We start from the raw sequence: 25,272 nt of genomic DNA, 5'->3' as shown, positions 1-25,272 counted from the left end.
ACACCTGTTTTAGACCCTCTGTTGTGGCAGAATAGCTTGCAATTAGCTCTTGAAAAATATCCTGAATCATTAGACACTGTTTCTTCACTAAAAAAAAAAGCAAGAGAATAAAAATATATATTTACATATAAACTTCAAAACATATAAAAACACACTGACCACTTGCAATATATATTCACGCTCTAGCCATAATATTTAAATAAAGAGGTATTGATAATAAAGGACAAATGTACAATCTATCCATAACCAAGTTAGTATGTTTTCCTTAATAGACAGTACACATTGTAAGCCTGAACTTGAACCTCCTGAAAAAAGTTGCCTAAATAAAATAGTTTATCCAAAAATGGCTGCCTTATAGTAGTGCCACAAGCTAAACGTTTCAGTCCTTTTCATAAGTGTTACATTTGTCTCTGGAAAGCAATCCAAGGCATATGTGGGGACATGCATGTTCATTTCTACTGTCCATTATTGGACTAATTAATCACAAATGTAGGTTTTTACTGAAACAGGTTGGTAATTTGTACCGTTATCCTGCAGTTGCAAACTTATTATAAAGGTTTACTTATTGTGCTTACCAGATGATTGGAACAGAATCATAGCTTTAAAATCTCTCTCTTCGGTGATTGGCCGACCAGCTTCATCTAGATTTTCGACCAGCCATTTACAAAGAACTTCCCTGGGATTGTCCAAAAGCAGGAAGTCGCCATCTTTTCGAACACACACAAAATGATCGCAAGTGAAAAACAGGACGTTGAATGAAACCATGATTATGTCCTGCTAGATATAAAAATCAGGAATTAGTTTGTGTGTGGTTTAAGTTTCAGCGGTAAAATACAAAGCATATCAAACTGATTAACAGATTTAATTGGAGAAAAGCACCCCAAAAAGTACACTGACCTGGTGCAATTTCTATGTAATATGTCTAGATGTTGGACTACAAAGAAGTGTTTGGGCATGCACTGAAGACCATTGAGGAAATTACCTAATAATCAATTTTATTTTTGGAGAGCCAGAGTGTATGCTTAGGTCTTGCTGCTCAGGGCAAATAGTAATAGCAAAGTAGAGGCATTGTGAGAGAAATAGAAGAACTATCAATAAGTGAACTTTCACACGGGGTTTGTGACGGGAAAGTTACCTATCCCCACAGATGCATAGGGAGTCAGATGCATGCTACCCTCTGCCCACCGGCACCCCAACATGAAAGGACAAGCGTTAAAAATGCAATAGGTTTCACCTTTTATTAAGCTAAAGGTATTAGCTTTGCTAGTAGTATTGTACGTTAATTGTGCAATATGTAATGGCTTTATAAATGAAACAAAAAGACATTACAATGGCAAATACATAAAGCAAAAGCATTGGCATAGCCAATAGGTCTCCCCTCTGGGACCTTATAAGTGTTTTGCCAGAGGTGTTTGGAAGTTTGGTAAAAGATGCAATTTAACATAAAGGGATCCCATACCTCGTTGACACATGCAGTACCCGCAGTTCAAACGAGAAGAGGGCATGGGGAAACCTCTTATAAGATCTCAATCAATGGGGAAGGCACGCGTTACTGCAACTTGTGCGTGCTTTCACCGTATAAATATTTAACACATGATCCGAGGCAGTTGAATGCTAGAAGCGAGAGAGAAGGAGAGAAAAGGAGAGAGAGAGAAAAGGAGAGAGAGAGAAGGAGAGAGAGAGAGAGAAGGAGAGAGAGAAGGAGAGAGAGAGAGAGAGAAGGAGAGAGAGAGAGAGAAGGAGAGAGAGAGAGAGAAGGAGAGAGAGAGAGAGAAGGAGAGAGAAGGAGAGAGAGAGAAGGAGAGAGAGAGAAGGAGAGAGAGAGAAGGAGAGAGAAGGAGAGAGAGAGAAGGAGAGAGAGAGAAGGAGAGAGAGAGAAGGAGAGAGAGAGAGAGAGAGAGAGAGAGAGAGAGAGAGAGAGAAGGAGAGAGAGAGAGAGAAGGAGAGAGAGAGAAGGAGAGAGAGAGAAGGAGAGAGAAAAGGAGAGAGAAGGAGAGAGAGAGAAGGAGAGAGAAAAGGAGAGAGAGAAGGAGAGAGAGAGAGAGAAGGAGAGAGAGAGAGAAGGAGAGAGAGAAGGAGAGAGAGAAGGAGAGAGAGAGAAAGAGAGAGAGAGAGAGAGAGAAATGGTGCCTGCGCAGCTCCCGTCGAGACCCCAGCTCGAGGTAATACATAATCCTCCATTAAGGCAGGTAGATGATTTACCGCGTCTCAGCCGCTGTGTAAACACCGCCACCAGGACACGCCGGGCCCCTGGGGCCGAGTGCCGCTTGGCCATGATTGAAACCCAATGGGCTGGAATTAATAGGAAATATTAATGCGATCTTAGGGCTCGATCCCTCTGCCTCAATACTTTAGCAGTAGGCCAGGTTGTAACTGGATAATATATGGCTGGGATCGATAGTGGCAGATGTAACAAGACCGGCTTCATTTTTACAGACATCTTAGCGGTAAAGGTAAATTAGCGCAAACAGGGAATACGTAATTGGCCCTGTCTCAATAATATATACAAACGAGTTAAAAACATTGCATGCACATGGAACAAAACCAGAATGATAGCCAGTTTTGCGAAAGTAGATATTGCAAGATGTTGGAATGCGTCTGACTACGTCTCCTAAATAGGGGGTAAACCTCAATCGCCACAGGCAACCAGCCCTTTCAATTACACAAATAGCAAACAAAATAAGGAACCAGCATTACAACGGCCAAGTTATTTGAAGCATTTATCCTTATGCTTTGAAACGCATCCATGAAAACTGCCAGTGTTTTAGAAGATGTGCTGAGCAGCATACAACACAACTTGGGGAACGTGACCAGGATTCAACAATAGAGCACACATTCATTTAGTAATGAAAGCTCACTACAAGGTGCAAGGACACAAGTAATACTCAACAATATACAGTATTCACATAAATAAATGCGTTTAGCCTTCTTTGATTGACAACTTTTCAGTAGATCGAAAACTGTTCCATTTGGTCGAGAATCTAGAATACACGCAGGTGCACTTGGAACCAACATGGGACCTACAATACACGGGCAGTGATTTATTTTTCCTTACGGCGAAGAACTTGCTGTAAAACACATTTTTTAGGCTTTTTGCAATTTTCCACAACTTACACAGGCACGCACTACGTCACACATACACAAAAATACACATGCTCAAACACAAAAGGTGCATATTAAACAAGCAGGCAGGCTGATACAGACAAACATCAAACACACATAATGCACACACATTGCAACACAGGCATTCATTATAACACGTACGAAGCACACACATGCAGGGAGCTGCGTCTGAATTTGGCCCCTTAATGAAAACTCGTGCTTTCCGAAAAATGAGGAAGCTGGTCTGGGACGGAAATTGAGCAGCTGGGACCGAGAGCGGAGGATCGATGCTGCTCTTTTTTAAGACAGGCAGCGCTATGCATGGGGTCTCTGACCCAGGATGGGCGCGTGCAGATATAGCGTGGAGCTTGCCCCGATGGACTAACATCTACCCCCTGGTAGCAGCTGCAGCACTTACCTGAGTATACGCTGGAATCGATGAAGGAAGTGGAGTTGGAAAAATAAAGAGACTGATGCCAATCCATCTGTCCCTTTTCCATTGCACTCACGGCGGTCTTCGATCTTGCCGCAGACCAATGACGTCACTTCCGGCGCTCCCGGATGTGCGTAGGCTTTTGCAAGAGGAATCCTCCGGCTTCAGGTATATGCAAAGTTGAGAGAGCTACTCTCCATTGAGGACCTGCGGTTCGAGTCCCAGCCAGCCGGCAGACTGTTGGTTTACAGTAGGTGATTTTGGCATTGTGTTCGAGGCAGCTGTGCTTTTTAAAAATGTATGTTAGTATTGTGATGGAGTGAATTCGGCAGTCACCATGACGACAAAGCTTGTTTTGATTCCTCGGGCCATGAGAAGGTCGGTCTGTCCGCAGTTGTTTAATGAGTCTAACAATTGGATTCCACTAAACTATGAGGCAGATTTACAAGAACCTTGCGCCACTTTTGCGTCACTTTTCCCATGTTAAAAGTGGCGCAACGGGCTTGTAAATCTGCCCCTATGTGTTTATGGAAATACTCTATGAAGGAAGTGCAGCCTGGGGGTACAGAAAGTATAATTTGCAATCACAGCAGCGCCTCCCGGCATTCCGCATTCATAAACAGTTTGGGGGTTTGTAGGGCTTTTGGATTTTAGGGCGTACATGGTCATTTTAGGGTTGAGGGTGGGTTTGTGTTTTGGGGGGCCAGGTGTAATTTAAGGGTTTAGAGCATGTTTGGGTTTGGGGTGCGAGGGGAGGGTTCATTTTAGGGTTTAGGGTGTGTTTGGGTTTTAGGGTACAAGGGTTAATATTAGGGTTTAGGGTGTGTTTGTGTTTGGTGTGCAAGGGTTAATTTGGGGGTTCAGGGTGTGTTTGAGTTTTGGGGTGCCAGGGTTAATTTTAGGGTGGGTTTGGGGGTTCAGGGTGTGTTTGGGTTTTGGGGTGCCAGGGTTAATTTTAGGGTGGGTTTGGGGGTTCAGGGTGGGTTTGGGTTTTGGGGTGCCAGGGTTAATTTTAGGGTTTAGGGTGGGTTTGGGGTGCAAGGGTTAATTTGGGGGTTCAGGGTGTGTTTGGGTTTTGGGGTGCCAGGGTTAATTTTATATTGGGGATCAGGGTGTGTTTGGGTTTTGGGGTGCAAGGGTTAATTTGGGGGTTCAGGGTGTGTTTGGGTTTTGGGGTGCCAGGGTTAATTTTAGGGTTTAGGGTGTGTTAGGGTTTTGGGGTGCAAGGGTTAATTTGGGGGTTCAGGGTGAGTCTGGGTTTTGGGGTGCCAGGGTTAATTTGAGGGTTTAGGGTGTGTTTGGGTTTTGGGGCGCAAGGGTTAATTTGGGGGTTCAGGGTGTGTTTGGGTTTTGGGGTGCAAGGGTTAATTTTAGGGTTTAGGGTGTGTTTTTGGGGTGCAAGGGTTAATTTGGGGGTTCAGAGTGTGTTTGGGTTTTGGGGTGCCATGGTTAATTTTAGTGTTTAGGGTGTGTTTGGGTTTTGGGGTGCCAGGGTTAATTTTAGGGTTTAGGGTGAGTTTGGGTTTTGGGGTACAAGGGTTAATATTGGGGTTCAGAGTGTTTGGGTTTTGGGGTGTAAGGGTTAATTTGGGGGTTCAGGGTGTGTTTGGGTTTTGGGGTGCCAGGGTTAATTTTAGGGTTTAGGGTGTGTTTGGGTTTTGGGGTGCAAGGGGTAATAGTGGGGTTCAGGGTGTGTTTGGGTTTTGGGGTGCAAGGGTTAATTTGGGGGTTCAGGGTGTGTTTGGGTTTTGGGGTGCAAGGGTTAATTTGTGGGTTCAGGGTGTGTTTGGGTATTGGGGTGCCAGGGTTAATTTTAGTGTTTAGGGTGAGTTTGGGTTTTGGGGTGCAAGGGTTAATATTGGGGTTCAGGGTGTGTTTGGGTTTTGGGGTGCAAGGGTTAATTTGGGGGTTCAGGGTGTTTGGGTTTTGGGGTGCCAGGGTTAATTTTAGGGTTTAGGGTGTGTTTGGGTTTTGGGGTGCAAGGGTTAATATTGGGGTTCAGGGTGTGTTTGGGTTTTGGGGTGCAAGGGTTAATTTGGGGGTTCAGGGTGTGTTTGAGTTCTGGGGCTCCCAGCTGCAGGAGGTCAGACGTTTATCTGCAATTCATTGTGCAATTATCCAACAGTTTGCATTTTTCTGGAAATCTGAAACCAAAGTGGTGGACGTGCTCTTTAAATAGACAAGCAATTCCTGTTTAAATCACCAGACGCAAAAACATCTTATTGAAAACACAATAGTACCTTTGAAGTATTCAGATGCTTATTTTCAAATCACCCCAAAGTCATCAGGAACAATGTCATCTTGTAAAGTTATCGGAGAGTCATTTACAAGTCATCCTCAGATCATCAGGAATAATGACACCTTCTGAAGTCAGCAGATACTAATTTTCAAGTCATCCTTAAATCATCACGAATAATGACACCTACTAAAGTCATCAGATACTCATTTTCAAGTAATCCTCAAATCATCATTCTGAGCTTCTGCAGCTTGCTGATGACTTCAAGAGCTTGATGATGTCTGATGACGTGTAAATGACTTCTAAGGTAGTTGGATGATCATCCAATGACTCTGGGATGGCTTCTAAAGTAATCCTGTTTGACCTGGGTGGTATGGTAATCTGCTTTGCTGCAGCTTACATGCAATATTACAGCATACTTGAAATGGTCGCGGATTTTTCTATGATAATAATTTATGTATGACTCCTGTGCTGTCTCATTCTTGGCCCCAAAGCCAGTACTGGTTCCTAGAGTGTGATCTGTTTTTATCAGACATGCTCTGAATCTCAAAGCCTGGCTTCAGTATTGTTGTTAACTAACCAGCTGCGAGATATATGAAATAAATAAAGGGGAGGGACAAGAGTTGGAGATGGATACAATGCACTGAGCCCACTAGGGGGCATATGTACAAACCACTATCGCCACCACAACGTCACCTATGATGACGTTGTGGGGGCGATAGGGGCGCTGCGTACAAGACCGGGCCTTAACGCTGCCTTGTACATAAGGCCCCCTTTCACACTATGGTTAGCGTGAAAGGGGTGGGCAGTGGGTGTTGAGGTGGCCGGGCCACCCCAACACCCATTCATTTTGACGCTGCCCCTTATGTACAAGGGTTGCGTACATAGGAGGCAACACCAAAATTAAGTCTAGATAAAAACTGGTCTTAAGATGGCGAAAAGAGGAGAAATGCATTATTTCTCCTCGTTTTTGCTTTTTCCCTGTGACCTGGACAAAGCAAAATGCCATTGTTTGTTTATGTGTAGGAAGGCGTCCCTTCCTGCACATCAACAAACTTTTAGAAAAATGCAATTTTGTCACTTTCATGTGTGCTGCATGAAGCAGCCCACATGACCGTTACAGTATGGCATTTCTAGGATTGTTTATGTGCAGGAATGGACACCTTCCTACACATAAACAATCCTCCTCTGCACGCAGACACCCTTGCACCCTGCTGCAAGGGTGCCTGTGTTGGCGCTAAGTTGCTAAACTTAGCGCCATCGCAGGGGGAAACGCAAGGCTGGACCACATTCTGGTAAATATGGTGCAGCCTTGCGTTTCAGAAGTGGCGGAGCACAGCGTTAAGCCGAGGAGGCCAACGTCACGCTCCGCCACTTCCTTGTACATGTTCCCCAAGGTTTTATGGGTCGGACCTCTGAAGACCTTTTACTGAGGATCCTGTAGTTTTCTTTTAGGTTTGTTTCCCTTCACTGCTTCAGGAACGACCACCTAAAACCTTAACTGAGGTGTCTGGATTTACTTGGGTCTTTACTTTGCCCGTTTGGGTGATGGCACTGACAAATATACTCTTGTGTTAAGGTAGTCTATTGAAACTACACCACCACCCTTCTTATGACAATGGGATTGTACAGCCACCATGCTACTATTCTTTGATCAGATACCTAGATAATCCTGTTCATTTTACACATCACTACAAATATTTTCATGTATCAGTAGTGTGAAGATCACAACGATACAAATAGAACATGTGTCAAGACCTCAACTACCTCCCCTAAAGCTTCCCACATATTTCATACTACACACCGCTTCAATGAAGCGCACACCCCCACCTGTAATGCCTCCAAAATCAGTGCCACGCCCATAGAAGTTCTGTGCTACATAAATGCTAAATAACATGACATTACAGCCCAGAAATGTGGAGGCATGAATTTCTTAGCAGAAGTTCCACACATTTATGGTTCACAGTAACTACAAAAACCTAGAGCTTTGATGCACACTTTCAGGTTTGTGGAGGTGCACATAAAATCTTGACATGTCCAGGCAAGCCCCAGACGTTGGGTCTCTCTTGCTGCAGAATGTCAAGGGGAGTTATGCATGCTGCAGAATGTCAAGGGGAGTTATGCAGCACAGACTACTTGAACAGGACACATTAGGGTGACCAGCCGTTGGTAAAATTCACGGACCATCCGTAAATTGGACTTCACTTCCGTTGTCCGTAAGGATCCCTTTTACGGACGCCTTTTGTCCGTAATTTTGGGCCTTGCAGGGAACATCACTGTTCCCTGTGAGAGGCCTCAGCTCCATGATGGGGCCGCCTCGTACTCCTCTGCGAAGCACAAGAGCAGCCCCACCCCGCCTATTGTCATTCTGTATGCGGCTGATTGTCACATACAGAATGACAATGGGCCTGTCTGTGAAAGCATGTGGTGGCTTCCTCCAGCCTCGATCTAGGGCAGGGCATTCGCTTAGGGTTAGGTGGATGACATTTGAATTTAAGACTCCTCTTAGGCGGTGGTATGGAGCGTGACACTGAACACTAGTCTAGATAGCCTACAGCAGTATAAGGCTGACTTGAAATGTCATAACTTGGAACCCCATTTTGATTCTCACACAAATCTAGGTGTGAGCTGAGCATTTATTAAACACCAGGGACACGGGGTACAGCATTTCTTGTGTGACATGTTGCAGTTCATTCATTGTTGACGTTTTGACCCCCAGAATGAGGAATAACTGTTTACCTGTGCATGTTTTTTTCCAATTCCAAGGTGCAGAAACTCAGATTTCACACATTTCTGTGTATGATTTGAGCCAGGATTTGACTTGTGAAAATCAGGCAGGCAAATAAATACCTGTGGGGTGCACAATCAATGCCTTACTCAAATGACCAAATCTGCTGCAGGTGGGAGTTGGCGGACAAATTGGTATTAGCTCTTGTTTCAAATAGGTCCCTGGTGCACTTAAGGGGACCACAGCACACAAACGGTAGGATTCCCATTACTTACCGTGACCCAGATCCTTTTTTTACCAGGCATTCTTCCAAAACACTATTGCAACAGAAGGAAAAGATACACCAAGCAGGCAAACTAAAAGAATATGTAGAAGAGAAGTACCACGATTACAGTGTACAAAGTTAAAAAGAAGATCTTATAGTTTCAGAGCTGAAGCATTGTTAATATATATACAACGAAGCCATAGTTGCTACTTTTTAAAATTTATTTTATGCAACTAACATCCATTGACAAAGCCAATAGTCATGGATTGTTGTAGGTCTAATGTTACTGGATGCAATGATAGAAACAGCAAAATACCAGTCGGGCGGCACACTATGCGCGCACATATTTTTAGCTTAGGTTTTTTAAGCCAAGCCCTTAATTACATCAGACACACCCCTTGGAGAGACCCCCAGTTTCTACATCCCACGTAAAGCCCTGGAAACAACACCATGTCACAGTCACCTCACGTCCTGGCACTGTGCATCATGCATGGCTTCCAAATTTTCAGATTGCCTACGTGCAGGTGCATAAGTGGGTGGGTGGGTATATGGGTAAAGTGTGACTGGATGGATGGGTGGCTAAGTGAAAGGAGAATGTAAAGAGAAAGGGAGGCTGGATGGACGAGTGAAAGAATGAATGCATGATTAGCAGAATGGATGGGCGAATGAGTGCATGGATGAGTGAAAAGAAAAATGTAAAGATGGATGAGTGAAAGAATGCATAATGACTGAAAGGGAGGGTGGAGAACTGGATGGATGGATGAGTGACTGGGCGGATGGATGAGTAAGTGAATGGATGGCTGGATGGGTAAATGGTTGGATGGATGAGTGAATGAATGGATGGGTGGGAGACTGAATGGATGAGTGAAATGATGGCTTGGGTGAAAGGGTAAATGGTTGGATGGATGAGTGAATGGATGGATGATTGAAAGGATGGATTGGGTGAAAGGATGGATGGATGAGTGAAAGGGTGGATGAAGGGATGGATGAGTGAAATGATGGATGGAAGGATAGATGATTGATAGGTTTGCAAATGATTGAAAAGGATTGGATATGGATGGGCACACAGATGGAAGGGCAGGATGAATGGTGAAAGACTGAATAATGGATGAAAGAATGTAAATTATCATATGAAATACCACAAAAAAGACTTGCACAGTTGCTCAAAGCTGCACGCATACCAAATAAAAGTGTAGTGCACTATTGTCTCAACCGAACATAAACTTATTTTACCTTGTACTTAAGTGGTTTTCTATTTCCTTACTTTTATACTATCGCGCTACTTCCTCTGATGTGTCTGTAAAACGTACGTTTTTTCACAAAGTTTTGTCCTGAATTTTGACCTTCTATCCTGAATTTTTAAACCTACCAATACCATCCTGAATTTGCACCCATCCCAGTTGGTCACACTAGAACACATCAATGCCCATAATTAACTCTGACAGTACCCTAAGTTACCCTCATTAACTGTAACCCGTTAGCAGTAAGTTCCCTGTCGTTGTGATAAATAGTCCGTTCTGAAAGTACTTTGTTTAACATGTTGGCAGCCACTCTTACTCAGGAATGAGCCCTGAAGTTGGCTGAGTGGATTCCTCTTTTATCCAACCTCCTCAACCACCAATTGGAGTGAGGCAGCAGGCATTACTCCTTATTTGTTTTCGCTCACTCAAACCCCTTTTTCTTTAGCAATGCTAGTTTGATAACACCATGACTTTTGTTTCAATTGTCAGCTCATTTCAGTTAGCCATTATTCAAACATTCGGATTCGAGGAAAAGTGACTTAGTGGAAAAGTAATCTTGGAAGGTTTCTTAGGTGTAAACCATTTTTTAGGTCTCGCCTGTCGATGCGCATGCGCATCGAGCAAGCGAGACTATAGGGGCTCATCCAGACTTTATCTAACTTGCAAGGAATCGTGGCGATTCCTTGCAGTGCCCGTGACTTTTAAGCTCAATGCGCATGTGCATTGAGCTTAAAAGCGCGTGCACAGCCGCCCGCATTCCTCCGACACCTTTGAAGTGAAGCTTAGCTTCACTTCAAAGGCCCGGCTTGTTCACACCCACATGCCGCTCTGCCCCGCTCCGCCCCCTCCCCTGAGTCATCCTGCCTGCCCCTTCCCGCCGTGTCGCATTTCTCCTCCCCCCTCCCCTCTCTTCCCTCCGTCTTGTTCTTCTTGCTCACTTGTCACTCTTTGCCCCTTACTTCTATCCCTTCCTTTCGATTCCCTCTCTGAACCTCCTTCTATGCCCATCTCCTGTTCCTTTCTTTTCTCCAACATTTGCCACGTCTGCTTTCCTCGTCTCCCCACACGTTTGCCTCCCTTTACCTCTGTTTCCTTAGCTCCTCGTTTCTCCCGCCTACTCTCACATCTTTCTCTTTTCTTTCTACCCTCTCGCCCCCACTTCTCTTCGTGCTCATCTGTTCTCCACACATTTCTCTCACTTAATTCTTCCTGCCTCAACTCTCCGCTCCGCCCCCTCCCCTTCCCGCCGTGTCGCATTTCTCCTCCCCCCTCCCCTCTCTTCCCTCCGTCTTGTTTGTTGTTGTTTGTTGAAGCAAACCCTTGCATTCACCCTTCGGGAGTTCATCCATTTGCGAGACTGCGATAGGCACATTTATTATTTTGTTTCCCATTCACCACAGTTTTTATTTTTTTAATAGGCACTGGTAGAAAGGGAGACTCGAACCGGTCCGTAGTCCACATCAATGCGGTACGGACAAAGATAATGACCGTGAATTGTGACCGTGAATTGTGACCTCCGCTTCGGCATTATAATTTAGCTTCCCCTCTCCTGCTTCGCATTACCAGCCCTCCCCACCCTCTGAGCACAAACAGTGCCTTTCTTAAGCAAGTGTCAATACTTCCTTATTCCTCCTCCCGCAGCCATTCCCATGTCTGCCCGACCCCTCCCTCACTCCCTACACCCCTCCTGCACAGGTCCAGCGGGCGCCTACAAAGTAGGAGCTCCACAGCGGCATTTGTATTTTTAAAAAGCAGCAGCTTGTGTAAAAGCATTTCCATTCGGGCTTCGCAGCTGTAGCATTTGTATTTTCAAAAGAGTAGCGTGTGTACGCATTTGCAGTTTGTAAATGCTCGGTCACTACAGGTAAATAAATATTGAAGTGCGTGGACTTTAGTATGTGAACTGCCAGAGCCGCAAAGAAATGCTTTCACATTCTTCCTGAATCAACTTGTAGGTGTCACCAGAATTGGCACTCAGTGTCGGCCTCGTGATATGGTGAATAGGCAACAAGAGACTTGAGCAAAGCTGTCCTTCTTAAGGAGGCGATGTTAACCAAGAGGACGGTAGCTGGACATGAGGTAAATACAACACTGGAATTAAGGGGCAAACCAATTGCCTACCTAGGTATTCAGTCTTCCACCCCTGCATTCTTGAATCTTCTTTTCACTGACTCTTCCTTATGTTCTTAACCCTTTCAGAGTTACTGGACTGTTTGGAAAACGTTTAATTTCCTTTAAATCTACTCCAGTGTTGCAACCATCTTCTTAGCGGTGAACAAACAGTAGCTTGATCGCTTTAATCGTGAATTGTTTTATGCTCTGAAACTATCCAAGGAGCTAAATTGGTTCCCTGTAAAGAGCTTGCAGTTTCTGCTTACATTTCACATGCTTCACTTGGTCTTGTTTTTTGTTGGAATGCGGCGGAAATGACTTAATTGCCGTTAGTTTAACCCCAAGGTGCATTGGCAGGGCTGTTTCAGCCGTCTTCCTCCTGTTGGCTCTTTCCCCCACAACTGTGTTTTTATGGCCCGCTCACCTGTGTGCCTCTCTGCTCTGTGTACGTCCCCCTAATGACGGACCTGGCATGCTGTCCCGCTGCTATGTATTCTTTCTGCTTTGCCACACTTTTCACACGCAACGGCTATTTTCTCACATGAGCGCCTGCCGAGCTGTGCGTCTTTGCTAAGTTGCTTTTTCCCATAAATGAGCCAGGAGTCGATGTTTTATGGCTGTGTTTGCTAGTCCATCCTTCCTTCAGTGAACCCTCAGACTGGGAATGTAATGTTACCAGGTCAGTGTCAAACACAGTACACCAGCAGATCAAGACTTTCTATTTAGATAGCTGTGCACTCTTGCACTTTTGGGTTCTAATCGTATTTCAAGAGCTGCATTTCAGAGCTTTTAGAAATGTTTATGGCTTTTTTTTTTTGAAATTCTTTAGCATTGGCTACAGGAAACAAAAATGCTAAAGATTTACAAAAAAAACCCATAAACAATTCTAAAAGCACTAACTCTAATGCTGCGAGACCTATTGCATTTTCAATGCTTGTTTTAAATAGTCATTTATGGAATTACTACTCTAAAGCAGCTGCTCAGATCTTCTTTGCGTTTCTGAATACTGATGCGACTGATTCAGATTGATGCTTGCTAGTCAAGATTTAGCTCGGACCTAAATTATTCCTTTGAATTCTTTTTGAAGGAAGGGGCTGAATAAAGAACAAAACAATTTCTTTTGCATCAAACGTGTCATTTGGAGGAAAAGGAGTTATTTTGAGAGAGAGAGGATGAAATGCAGATCAAAATGTCATTGCTTTGAAGAACATGAAAACCTCAAAAAATAGTTTGGGTGCTAGCCCTTAAGAAAAAAACACGAGGGTGATATAGGGTAGGATAAAACTGTTTTGGGAGCCGAACGTTCCCTAAGTTCCAAGGTGTTCTTACTTATAATTTAATGGACTTGCTCCCATGTTTGCTCTGTTCATTGGCATTGTGGACCATGCTGGTGTTACTGGCTCTGTGTGAACGATTGAAGGTTGTAAACTGGGGGTAGTGTTTGGAGATACCCTAGCCTCTCTGTTAAGATAATGCGATTGAGGAGCTCGAGAAACTTGGATAACTGCAGAGTTCTTATTTCACAACCGCAGTAAAATGCTTTGTTTTCATCACAAATTAGCACAGCAATGTTCAATTAGGTGGCTTACCAAATCCTCTCTTGCTCCTCTCAAGGTGATTCTACATGTAGTCGCACTTCTTGGCAAAGTGTCGAAAATCTGGATACATCACACTTATTTAGATGTGCCGCCCCTGGCTTCCACATTAAGCCAAAATAAACTTCAAAATGGCCTGCCTCACACCCAGTGGTTCACCTTTGCCTTCCCACCTTCCAGGGGAGGACGAAGAAACATTAGAGACAATCCAGCCTCATACCGGTAATTCACAAACTCGGCAAAAATTTGCTAGCTTTTAGGACGGGTTTAAAAACTCACTTTTTCAAACTGCACCCTTCTTTCAAAGTAATGGGAGTTCCATGAGCAGATCGATGCAGGATGCCACAGGCCACGGAGCCTTCATAAGATTACTCTAACGTAATGCTGTACTGTTGAGCGTAAACTATTGTGTACTGTTAGTGTGTTTTTCATTTCCCTGCCACAGATTCAACACATTGGGTCACATTGTGTGTGAGTAGTTTGTTCAGTCCTGCTTTTAGCGTGTATTCTGGAACTAGTATTTATTTATCACTTAAAAAACAGGTACAAGACTCGTAGGGACGACAATGCATGTTTTTTCTTCTTTTTTTTTTCCAACTCTTTTTTCCTCTGCTCTCCAAGTGGGCCGTAAACAGGCTACCCCATTTCCTGATAGGCCATGGACTTACTTTGGTGCCTGCAGAGCTGTTGGGTGGGGTGGAGATATTCATGGTCGTTTTACTTTGGGCCTTCAAATAGACACACCCAATTGTATCAGCCTTTCTGTGTATGCCTTTCGTCTGCTATATGTGAAAGGCAGGCAAAGCATCACAGACCCTTTGTGAATAGTGCTATTTTATGCCTTGTGGTACGTTAAGGCAGTGCTTGTTGCAAGCACATTTTGCCACCATATTATTAACTCCTTAAGTGTGTCTGTCATCCATTGGCCAATACCGGGGAGGGTTAGAAAGGGCCATTCCTTTATACCTCTCCAGGCTCAGGCAGCTCTGGAAGAGCTTCCCGAGCAACCCAAGCCTTTTTTTTTCTTGGTTTCTTTGTAATGATGCTTGCGCCATGACTTCATTAAATTACAAAAGTGAAAGCCTCGTTTCACTTTCACTGAATCAGTCCTTGGGGAAATATCTCAGCCCCGAGCAATGATTCTTCTGGGAGAGGTATAGTTGAAAAGGGATAATCTCTTCTTTCCAGTGGTACCTCTGTTTATTGGAACCCTGCTTTGTGATCGAGATTCCCCAAGCAGGGATCCACCCACTTGACACCAGGGATAGGGGAGCGGCCCCGTAGGCAATGGTGTGTGCTCCCTCAGCACATTTCATTATAACAGTCTTATGTCCCCCCAGGGGTGGGGGGCAGATAGGGGCAATTACCTCTTATCCTTCCACTCTGGGAGGCAGAAAGCCAACTAGTCACTAGGGATTTTTCTTTCACATCTAAAAATATAAGGTTGAGGCTGTTGTATGGCTCCCTACACGGTGTGGCCATACAACAATCTTTTTGCCTCTCCTGAGTAGGCCAGATGGGCCGATTACCCCGATCTGCCCCCAGGAAGCTCACTCGATGCCAGGGATGGTGGATAGGGGTACTCACCCCCGAACTTGGCCTTTCCTGGGAGGAGGACAGTAAAAAGTACTGTAAACGCCTCTGATTTCAAACTTACACCAAAGCAAAAGGAGGTGGTGGCTTACTCTGGTATGGAGCCACACCCGCCTCCCCAATCCCTTCCTTCCCACCCCCGCAGATAGGAAGTTTGTCCTTATTGGAGAGGTTGCCCCAAATCTGTCCCCTTGTGTATTACGGAAGTGTCCATCAGAGAAATATAAGGCAAATGCTTGATTCGAGGCAAAGCTTGAGGTTTGCAGGGGACTGTGAGTAAGAAAGCCACATGATGTCCATGCAAGGCAAAGCTCCCTAGAATGCCCTGGTTGTCTAGTGTTACAAAGTGCCTGTGATTCGCAGGTTTGCCTGGGTGGTGCCACGGCCCTAAATACTGCGGGTACCCCTAAAGCTTATCTGTCAATGTAGGGCTTTAGTGCCTTTTGTGTCAATGTCTCCTGGCTCACCCACAATAGAGTTACTGTTCTTATTGGGGGGCATGTTGCCACTCAGGGTGGTAGGCAATTTGTGGCTCCCCACAGATTCCAGAACTTTCGATCACAAAAATGTGCAGAAACTGTGCTGTTTTAGTCGATGTTTGAGGTTGGCAAAAGATTCTGGGTATAAAACCTGGTAAGAGCAACCCAAGTCTCCCCACACTGGATTCCCCCAGAGGTCTAGTTTTAAATGTGCAAGTTTGGTAGGTTTCCTGTTAGACATGGCATCTTTTGGCATGATGTCCCGGGTGATTTGGCTTCTGACCTTCTGTTTTTGACTGTGTGCTGCATTTCTTTTTTGCTGGTTTTAGGACTCTGGGCACTTTATCACTGCAGACCAGTGCTAAAGTGCAAGCTCTCCTTGTGTAAATTGTATTGATGATTGGGTTATCTATGAACCGCATATTTGATTTACTAGTAAGTCCCTAGTAAAGTGCACCAGGTGTGCCCAGGGCCTGTAAATCAAATGCTACCATTGGGCCTGGAGCACTGATAGTGCCACCGAAATGAGTAGCCCTGCAAACATGTCTTAAACCTTCCACTGCAGTGTTTGAGAGTATAGTTTTAAACTGACATTTCAGCCTAGCTGGTGCACCCACTTGCCAGGCCCAAACCGTTCTATTACTACATGTAAATCACCCCTACTTTAGGCCCAAGGTAGCCCCTGGGCAGGGTGCAGTGTATTTAAAAGATAGGACATGTGCAGTTATGTTTTACATGTCCTAATAGTGAAACACTTCTAATTTCATTTTTCACTATTGCAAGGACAATCTCTGTTCTATAGGGTAACATGGGGATTGCCTTGAAATATCTTTTAAGTGTAATTTCCCATTGGGAGCTGATAGAGATTTGGGTTTAGGGTCTCTGAACTCACAATTTAAAAGTACAACTTTTGGCAAAGTTGATTTTTAAATTGCATGTTTGAAAATGCCACTTATAAACAATTGATGGCCAGAATGCTGGCCAATGCAAACATTCACCTCCAGTCACAAGGATCATCATTCTTTTGCTCACCACACCATTCCAGTTTGGACCCAGCTGTATGCAAATCAGTCTTGACCCTGTTCCTTGTGGGAACAGTCCAGCCCGAACTGCCAAGCCAGGACCTCCCAGGACTGGAAACAAGCATTCTTGGACCGGTTTCAGGTCATTTCCCTTCATCAGCCAGGCTAGTTTAAATCTAGTGGTGCAGTGAGCACAAGACCCACGTCTGGGCATACTCTTCCCACTTAGGACAACATATGCAAAAGAAACAATTGATGGAGGGATTGCAAAAATTCACCCCAATCACAAGGATCTGGGTTTAATCCATCATTCTTTTTCTCACCACACCAGCTGTGGTCTCCATGCCAATGGAGTTAAGCTATCCTGGGTGATGAGGGCTGAAAGCCCAAAACCGGTCCTAAGATGCTTGTTTCTAGTCCAGGGAAGACCTGGCCTGGCCTGGCAGTTTGGGCTGGACTGTTCCATTGGGCACAGGGTCAAGACTAATTTGCATATGGCTTGGTCCATACTGGAATGGCACGGTAAGCAAAAAAACGATGGATTTAGGCCCAGATCTCTGTACTGGGGTGAATGTATGACAGTGTTCTGCATTCTGTCCATCAATTGTTCTTTTTGCACTAATAGAAAGTGGGCATTTTGTTGATTAACCATTCTGTGTCTCTGCCTGTCTGAAGAATCCTGTCTGGGTTGGCTGACAGTTGGGCTCTTGTGCATTCACTCTAAACAGTCATACAAAGAGAGCTGAGGTGTGCCTTGCATATCCTGATGGGCTGGCACCAGCCATTGGCCCTCCTGACCTAGAGTGGTGGGAGGTTTGTCCCTGAACACCTGAATAGGGCTGTCCTTGTCCTCACACAAAGCTGTGTGCACCCCCCTGTTGTATGTCTGGAGCCGGGTCAGGGAGAGGCAGGGTCTTGTTCACTGCAAAGACTTTTCTTTGAAGTTTGACTACTTCAAAGGTCAGAGAGGAGTGTAAGTATTGGACCTTTGACACTCTCAAATCAGAACCCTTCTGGACCAAAGGACATTCTGCTAGGAAATTGAACTGGATTCTGTAGGAAAGACTGACATTTTGCCTGTTGCCTTATTGTGGTGGCCTGCTGCTTGCTATTTCTGTCCTGGGAGCGAAAGGACTTGACTTCACTTTTTGAATCCTGCTTCCAAAGTCCTCCAAGGGCTTGTGCATGCTTACCTCCAGTTAAGAAGTCTCAGGGCCATCAAAGATTTCACCTACCAGTGCCTGGGCTCTTCTGCTGAGAGCCCTGACTTACCAAGTGGTGCCAAATCCAGTTCCTATACCCTTGGAAGTGCAAACTGGTGAGATAAATATCGACGCATCACAGCCTTGTGGCCGAAGGCTTGACACAGCACCTGCTATGCGGCTGAAAAATGACTGTAGCCCGAGTCTCGATCACTGTGTTACGGACGTTCATGGTACCCACTCCGACTCGAATGCAGCCCCTGACATTTGACCTCTGTCCTTAAACAGAATTCCCTCGGTACCACGCAGCCCATGGCATATTTATCGGTATGGGACCTACCCATCTTGTGTAAGGGTGCCCTTGTGTAATAGGATCTGTGAAGTATATGTAGCTGACCCAGCCTGAATCAAGCTCTGATTGCTACTTATCTGGGTGATCGGATTTCCTCCTTCCTTTCCTCCTCTTTTAGCTCCTCAATGTGTGTTTTCTAGGTCTTTTATAACTTCAGTAATAGATTGGGGGCATTATTCATTAATTTACAATAAGTTGTGGATTTCGGTTTTGTGAGGAGTGGTTCTGTCAAAAGTCTATCCTCCAGTGGCGAGGCCTCTACCAGACTCTGGCCCCTCTCGACATGCACCCGCAATGCATGCTTCAGCTGTTGATATCAGAAGATTTCCTTGGGAATTATCTCATGTTTTGCTTGCAAAGCCTCCCAAGTGACCAGATGTCCCTTCCACCACACATCTCCCAGCGTCGAGTTGCTGATCAGATTCCATCCAGCAAAAACCCTTCAATCAATCAATCAATCAATCAAAAGCATTTCTATAGCGCACTACTCACCCGGAGGGTCTCAAGGCGCTGGGGAGGGGGGGTACGCTACTGCTCGAACAGCCAGGTCTTGAGCTGCTTCCTGAAGGCGAGGTGGTCTTGGGTCAGGAGGAGGTGGGTCGGGAGGGAGTTCCAAGTCTTGGCGGCCAGGTAGGAGAAGGACCTTCCTCCTGTTGTGGCTCTTCGGGTGCGGGGGACGGCGGCGAGGGCGTGGCTGGTCGATCGAAGCTGGCGGGTGGGGGTGTAGAAGTTGAGGCTGCTGTTGAGGTATATTGGGCCTTGGTTGTGTAGGGCTTTGTGAGCGTGGGTGAGGAGCCGGAAGGTGATTCTCTTGTTGACCGGGAGCCAGTGCAGGTCTCAGGTGTCCGGAGATGTGGGTGTGTCGGGGGATGTCGAGGATGAGTCTTGCTGAGGCGTTCTGGATCCGCTGGAGTCTCTTCTGGAGCTTGGCGGTGGTTCCGGCGTAGAGGGCGTTGCCGTAGTCCAGTCGGCTGGTGACGAGGGCCTGGGTGACCGTCTTCCTGGTCTCGGTGGGGATCCACCGGAAGATCTTACGTAGCATGCGCAGGATATTGAAGCAAGACGAGGAGACGGCGTTGACTTGTCTGGTCATGGAGAGGGAGGAGTCCAGGATGAAGCCCAGGTTGCGTGCGTGCTCTGTCGGTTTGGGTGCGCTGCCCAGGGCGGGGGGCCACCAGGAGTCGTCCCAGGCGGAGGGCGAGGAGCCCAGGATGAGAACGTCCGTCTTGTCTGAGTTCAGTTTCAGGCGGCTGGTCATCATCCACTCGGCTACGTCTGTCATCCCTTCGTGTAGGTTGGCTCTGGCGGTGGCGGGGTCGTTGGTGAGGGAGAGGATCAGCTGAGTGTCGTCGGCGTAGGAGATGATGTTGAGGTTGTGTTGGCGTGCGATGGCCGCAAGGGGGCTCATGTAGACATTGAAGAGGGTGGGGCTGAGCGAGGAGCCCTGAGGGACGCCGCAGATGACTTCGGTGGCTTCAGATCTGAACGGGGGAAGGCGGACTCTCTGTGTCCTTCCGGCGAGGAAAGAGATGATCCACTACAGTGCCTTATCCTGGATTCCGACGTTGCTGAGGCGCTGCACTAGGGTCTCCCCGCTGCCGCCAATGTGTCGCTGTCCCACAAAGGGATCATCAGCGTGAGCCGACCATGCCAGCCCAGGAATCTATTTGCCACCCACCAGACTGAGGCTGTGACTTTTGTCAGAGGTGGAAGCGATCTGAACCCCTCTTGGAGTATAGTGCCCTTAGGAAACCCCTCGGACCCAGGGCTTTGTGGTCCACCCCGATCGAACGCTCCGTCAGAGGGGAAAAGACCCACTCATTGACCACTATTAATTGTGATGCCCAACAGTACATTTCAAAGTCAGGAAGGGCAATGTCCCCATCATACCACCCTCTCATGGGTTTGTTCATCACTATTATGACAATTCCCCCTTTCTCACAAGAGCTCTCTAACTGTCTGATTTACCTGCTGATAAAACACCGGTGGCACCCGATACGGGGTGTTTTGCAGCGCATATAGGAGTTTCGGTAGACAGTAATCTTTTTTATTTGCCACCTTCCCCTGAAGTGAAAGGGTGAGCGATCCCCAGTGCTTCACATCCACAATTGATCCAGCACAGAATAAAGATTGGCCAAGAAGAGTTCAGGCTGCCTAGTCACCTAAATGTCCAGTTTCTTAAATCCCTCTGTTCCCCCGCTAGGCCTTTTGGAAGGGCCCTCTGCACGTCCCATGCACAGAGGGGATAAAGATGGGATGTCCCCCAAAGTGTTATGTATCCGGAGTAGCTACCATAGAGATGAAAATTATATGCAGCAGTCTAGGCATGGAGACCTTCAGGTTTGACACCTTTAACAGGATGCCATCCGTGTAAAGGGAAATTCTGTCTGCCCATTCCCCCTACCCGTGAGAGACTGGTTCACTGTAAAGCAATTTTACCCACCCAATATTGTTGGGACCAAAGCGTATCCTCTCCAATACAGCCAACTTGTATTCCCACTCAATCGTATCAAAAGCCTTGGGTACATCAAGCAAAAGGACTACTGCCGGTTCACACCCCTCCCTGGTGCCCCCGATACAGGCATATAACAATCTAAAGTTTAACCATATCCCTCTATGTGGCATAAAGCCTGACGGGTGTATTAGTGTCTCTATAATTCTCCTGAGTCGGGTGCCAAGGAATTTAGCCAAGATGTTCCCCCTCATTGTAGGAGCTAAACTGGCCAGTAGTCTATATTCAGCTTCTCTTCCTTATGGATTGAGATGATAGTGGCTAATCGCTTTTCTATCTGAAGAGCACCCTGTCGCCTCGCGAAACATATTGCATAGGTGCAGGGCCAGCTCAATCGACAATTTTCTATAATGCTCAACGGCGGACCCAGTGCTTCCTCGCCTGAATCTCTCTAATGTCCAAGCGTATCTCTTTCTCGCTAATGTTCACCTCCACGTCCTGTCTTGCCTCTGCAGTGAGCCTCTGCACAGTTATCTCCCCCAGGATCTGATTTTTAATGCTGGGAGTTCTGCGCTCTACAATCAGCGCGAGCTTCACCATGCGGTGCGCCACAGAGCGCTGCTTCTTTTTGCTGCTCAAGTAGATTTTCTGCTTGAGCAGGAGCTTTCTCAATGCAAACGGTCGCAATCTGCCACGGTGGACCACCCGTGTTGAGAAATCTCACCGTTCTAGCACCCAGAAATAATGCTAAGGAACGCAAATTCTTGCTCGCACTCGCCCACTCAACCTTGGCGGGCCATGCTCAAGAAAAACAGACCGTTTTGACAGAACTCTGCATTCCAAGCAGAACGCAGAATGGGCAAAACCCTGCAAACTCTACCGGTGAGGCAGAGTTTATCACCCACCCCTACTTTAAAGATTAACACCTCTACAGAGAAACACATTTGTAGGTCCCATCAACCAGACAGTGCAAGTTTCTTGGTTACGAAAATCCTTTTGCAAATTTTACAATGGACCTTCTGCTTGTCCATTGCTTGCCATTTGTTGTCACTCTAATTTACTTGCTTCTTATTCAATAGCTATCATTTCTATTGTTGTGTTTATCCCTTCCCTTGTGCATAACCTCTTTACAGTTCTTTTAACTGGCTGACTTCACTGCTCACATTTCGATAACTACGTATTAGGTTGAGCCTACTAGACGGCGCATGCACTGCCTGTTGTGAGGCATATTGTGGCTTACCATGAATTTAGAGGGCATTTCCATTGGTTGGCTTTTCCTTGACATTCTCATTTGCCTGATTCTTACAAGTCTCCTAGTTTGTCAATTATGTGTTTCTCCCTCCCATGGAGCATTGCCTGTTGATTGGCTGGCATCTCTGTTTCCATTGCTAACCTTTAAAGCACTACTCCATGAGGATGCATGTGTTTTCCAGTCACTTCCCCTCGTGTAGTTCTCTCTTCCTGCATTGCTGCCCATCTCCACCACCCTCCCCTTTTCACTTTCCTGTTTCCCCCATTGCCTCCCCATCCTTGTACTCCGTGTTGCTTACCCACCCTCTCATGTGTTGCTTAATCTGAACCTCTTTGATTTGCTTTAGTCTGTCCCCCACATCCTCCCTGGTGTTGCTTCCACGTTCTTCTGTGCTGCTTTGGATCCCGCAATACTTCCTTTTCTCCCACCATGTCCCAGAACACATTAATCACTTGAAAAAACACCTTTGCTCATTTTCTTCTTTTTAGGTACTGATCTAGCTCCGATTAGTAGCTTAAAAATAAAAGAACATGCATGTGTGGCGCGTGAACTTATAAAAGATGCCTGCAAAACCATAGGGCTTTTTTATTTTGGATTTTTAAAATTTTAACCACAATACATGGCTAAAAACTATTGGCAATGCCAATTGCTCACAGTGGCAAGGCATTTAGCACTACATGAGAGTACATGTGTTTTCTACCTGTCCCCCTTGTGTGTTGCTCCCCATCCCTACCATCGTGTCTGTAAAAGTAGAGGAACAGGAACGTTTTTGCTGGAGTGTGGCTGAAGAGCAGACTTTAAGGATTGTTTTTATCTCCTTCATTCCATATATTGTATGAAAGTACAAGCTTTGGTACATAAAGGCTTTAATGGCACTTGGGAAGAGGCCATCTGCTACACTGAGTTGGTGTCTGAGGCAGAGGGTATGCTTAGTAGGGCATTTTTCCTCGGGGCCCATAAATTTGCAATCTGGGGTACTGCAGACGACCAAATGGCTGAATCCTATGGAAAGGAAATTAGCACTTGGGATCGCAGTTCCCTTTACATTCTCACATTTCTTTATTCTGATCATAGTTTCTAAAGTGAAAAAAAGTATTTGAAAAATAAACGGTGCCAATTTTAAAGATTGGAAACTTTGAATTCAACTTCCAGTTGTGTGAAACCATAACCAGTGTTTTGCTTTTCAGCCAGTATTTTGAAATGTTTTTTTTCCACCTGGTTTTTAAACAATACTTTACAGACAAAAATTGGCAAATCCAACAGCTTGGGATTCGCTTGATGAAGGTGAGATCTTTTGATGTTGCCAATGCTTGTAAAATGAACTTCCAAAGGACTTACAAATTGAATCTGCTATAATTAATTCCTTTCTCCCACTAAAATGTTTCATTCAACCTCTTAAAATTAAGGTAAACCTAACACCAACTATATTCCTTACTCTGAGGCTAAGCCAAAAACTTGCTCTAATGCTGATCCTTAATCAGATCTACAACCTTATCCTTTAAAGTTCTTCTGCATATTTTCCCTTTCCAACGTTCTTAACCACTATATGTTTGTGATCTTCTGATACCTGATTGATTTCGTTACAGTTTATGTTTATAGTTTTTTTTTCTCTGCAAAGGTAAGTAAGTGTGGATTCAGATTTGGGTCCACAGTTTCAGGTTTTTCATGTTTTTCTAAAGAGACCTTTAAGTCTCACTTAGCTAGCTTCTGGTCCAGGCAATTGAAGCAGATATTACTGGTCTAGATGCAAGTGTTTGTTTTCTGTCTATTTGCTCATTATTAGATAGTGTTTACTTGTTTACCTCTTAAACGATGTTTTTTTAAACTTTTTTTGTTTACTTATTTTTAGTGAGAAGATGAAGTGATGATTTATGATGGATCATGACGCTCCTACTCTCAGACCTCGTAGAATCCAGAACCAAAATGTCATCCACCGCCTTGAGCGAAGGCGAATCAGCTCAGGTAAACCTGGAACTCACTGGCATCAAGTCCGCATATTCCACCAAAATGTGTTTCCCAACTTCACTGTAGTCAATGTGGAGAAACCACCATGTTTTTTGCGAAAGTTTTCTCCGGATGGACGCTACTTCATTGCATTTTCTTCAGATCAGACCTCCTTGGAAATTTATGAATATCAAGGTTGCCAAGCAGCAGAGGATCTCTTGCATGGTTATGATGGTGACATTTTGGCCAATGGAAATGATCAAAGATCGGTCAATATACGTGGACGGTTATTTGAGAGGTTTTTTGTTCTTCTTCACATTACTAACGTAGCGTCGAACGGTGAGCATCTGAACCGAGAGTGCAGTTTGTTTACAGATGACTGTCGCTATGTAATCGTAGGGTCAGCTGCTTATCTTCCTGAAGAGCCTCACCCTCCTTTCTTTGAAGTCTACCGTAATAGCGAATCTGTGACTCCCAATCCAAGATCACCCTTGGAAGATTACTCTCTGCACATAATAGACCTTCACACAGGCAGACTTTGTGATACCAGGACGTTCAAGTGTGACAAAGTCATCCTTTCTCACAACCAAGGTCTTTACCTTTATAAAAATATTTTGGCTATTCTGTCAGTCCAGCAACAGACCATTCATGTGTTTCAGGTTACTGCTGAAGGCACATTCATTGATGTCCGGACGATAGGTCGGTTTTGTTATGAAGATGACTTGCTCACGCTGTCGGCAGTCTATCCTGAGGTACAGCGAGATAGCCAGACTGGGATGGCTAATTCCTATAAAGAGCCCTTCATAAATTCATTGAAGCACAGACTTCTTGTCTACCTCTGGAAGAGGGCAGAACAGGATGGGAGTGCTATTGCAAAGAGGAGGTTCTTTCAGTATTTTGACCAACTCAGGCAGTTACGCATGTGGAAGATGCAGCTTCTGGATGAAAGCCATCTTTTTATCAAGTATACTAGTGAGGATGTGGTGACACTGAGGGTGACCGACCCCTCACAGGTAAAGTGTGATTTAGAAAACAGTTATAAAATCAACACATGCTGGCACTGGCATCCTTTCGATATATGGGAATGTGAAACGGAGAGCTATTTGAAATTGCAGAATTATTTCGTCATGTATTGTTGAGATGCTGTGTGGTTGCTTTGTCTCAGTGGCATGGATAAAACATTTGCAATGAAATCTGGAACACCGTCCTCCTTTTACTCATTTTGGCTTTGTTCATAGTTTAAGTGAAAATAGTAGTCTTCAGT

General features: G+C 45.3%; 2 protein-coding genes across 6 annotated transcripts in view; one reads left to right on the top strand and one right to left on the bottom strand.

Annotated features, from left to right (window-relative positions):
• LOC144824092 (uncharacterized) overlaps nucleotides 1-3,623 on the bottom strand; it is a 37,430-nt gene extending 33,807 nt beyond the window's left edge. The window contains exons 1-2 of one of the 3 annotated variants that reach the window (XR_013608896.1): nucleotides 3,521-3,621; nucleotides 576-774 (exon numbers count right to left, since the gene is read on the bottom strand). Coding sequence is in view for 2 of the 3 variants with exons in the window: in XM_078683182.1 (XP_078539308.1) it covers nucleotides 576-765 (190 nt within the window). In the remaining variant the exon portion in view is untranslated. Of the gene's footprint in view, nucleotides 1-575; nucleotides 778-3,520 lie in introns of all 3 variants that reach the window. The other 2 variants (XM_078683182.1, XM_078683183.1) reach the window with 2 other exon arrangements.
• The window catches only part of DET1 (DET1 partner of COP1 E3 ubiquitin ligase), a 157,844-nt gene continuing 136,142 nt past the window's right edge, over nucleotides 3,571-25,272 (top strand). Inside the window, exons 1-2 of one of the 3 annotated variants that reach the window (XM_078683181.1) lie at nucleotides 3,571-3,703; nucleotides 23,914-25,021. In XM_078683181.1, the coding sequence (XP_078539307.1) occupies nucleotides 23,936-25,021 (1,086 nt within the window). In that variant the 5' untranslated portion in view covers nucleotides 3,571-3,703; nucleotides 23,914-23,935. Of the gene's footprint in view, nucleotides 3,790-23,913; nucleotides 25,022-25,272 lie in introns of all 3 variants that reach the window. The other 2 variants (XM_078683179.1, XM_078683180.1) reach the window with 2 other exon arrangements.

This window comes from Lissotriton helveticus, chromosome 3_1 (assembly GCF_964261635.1).
Source record: "Lissotriton helveticus chromosome 3_1, aLisHel1.1, whole genome shotgun sequence".
NCBI classification, from domain to species: domain Eukaryota; kingdom Metazoa; phylum Chordata; class Amphibia; order Caudata; family Salamandridae; genus Lissotriton; species Lissotriton helveticus.
The sequence above is the reverse complement of the archived record's forward strand: the minus strand, read 5'-3'. Positions and strand labels throughout refer to the sequence as shown.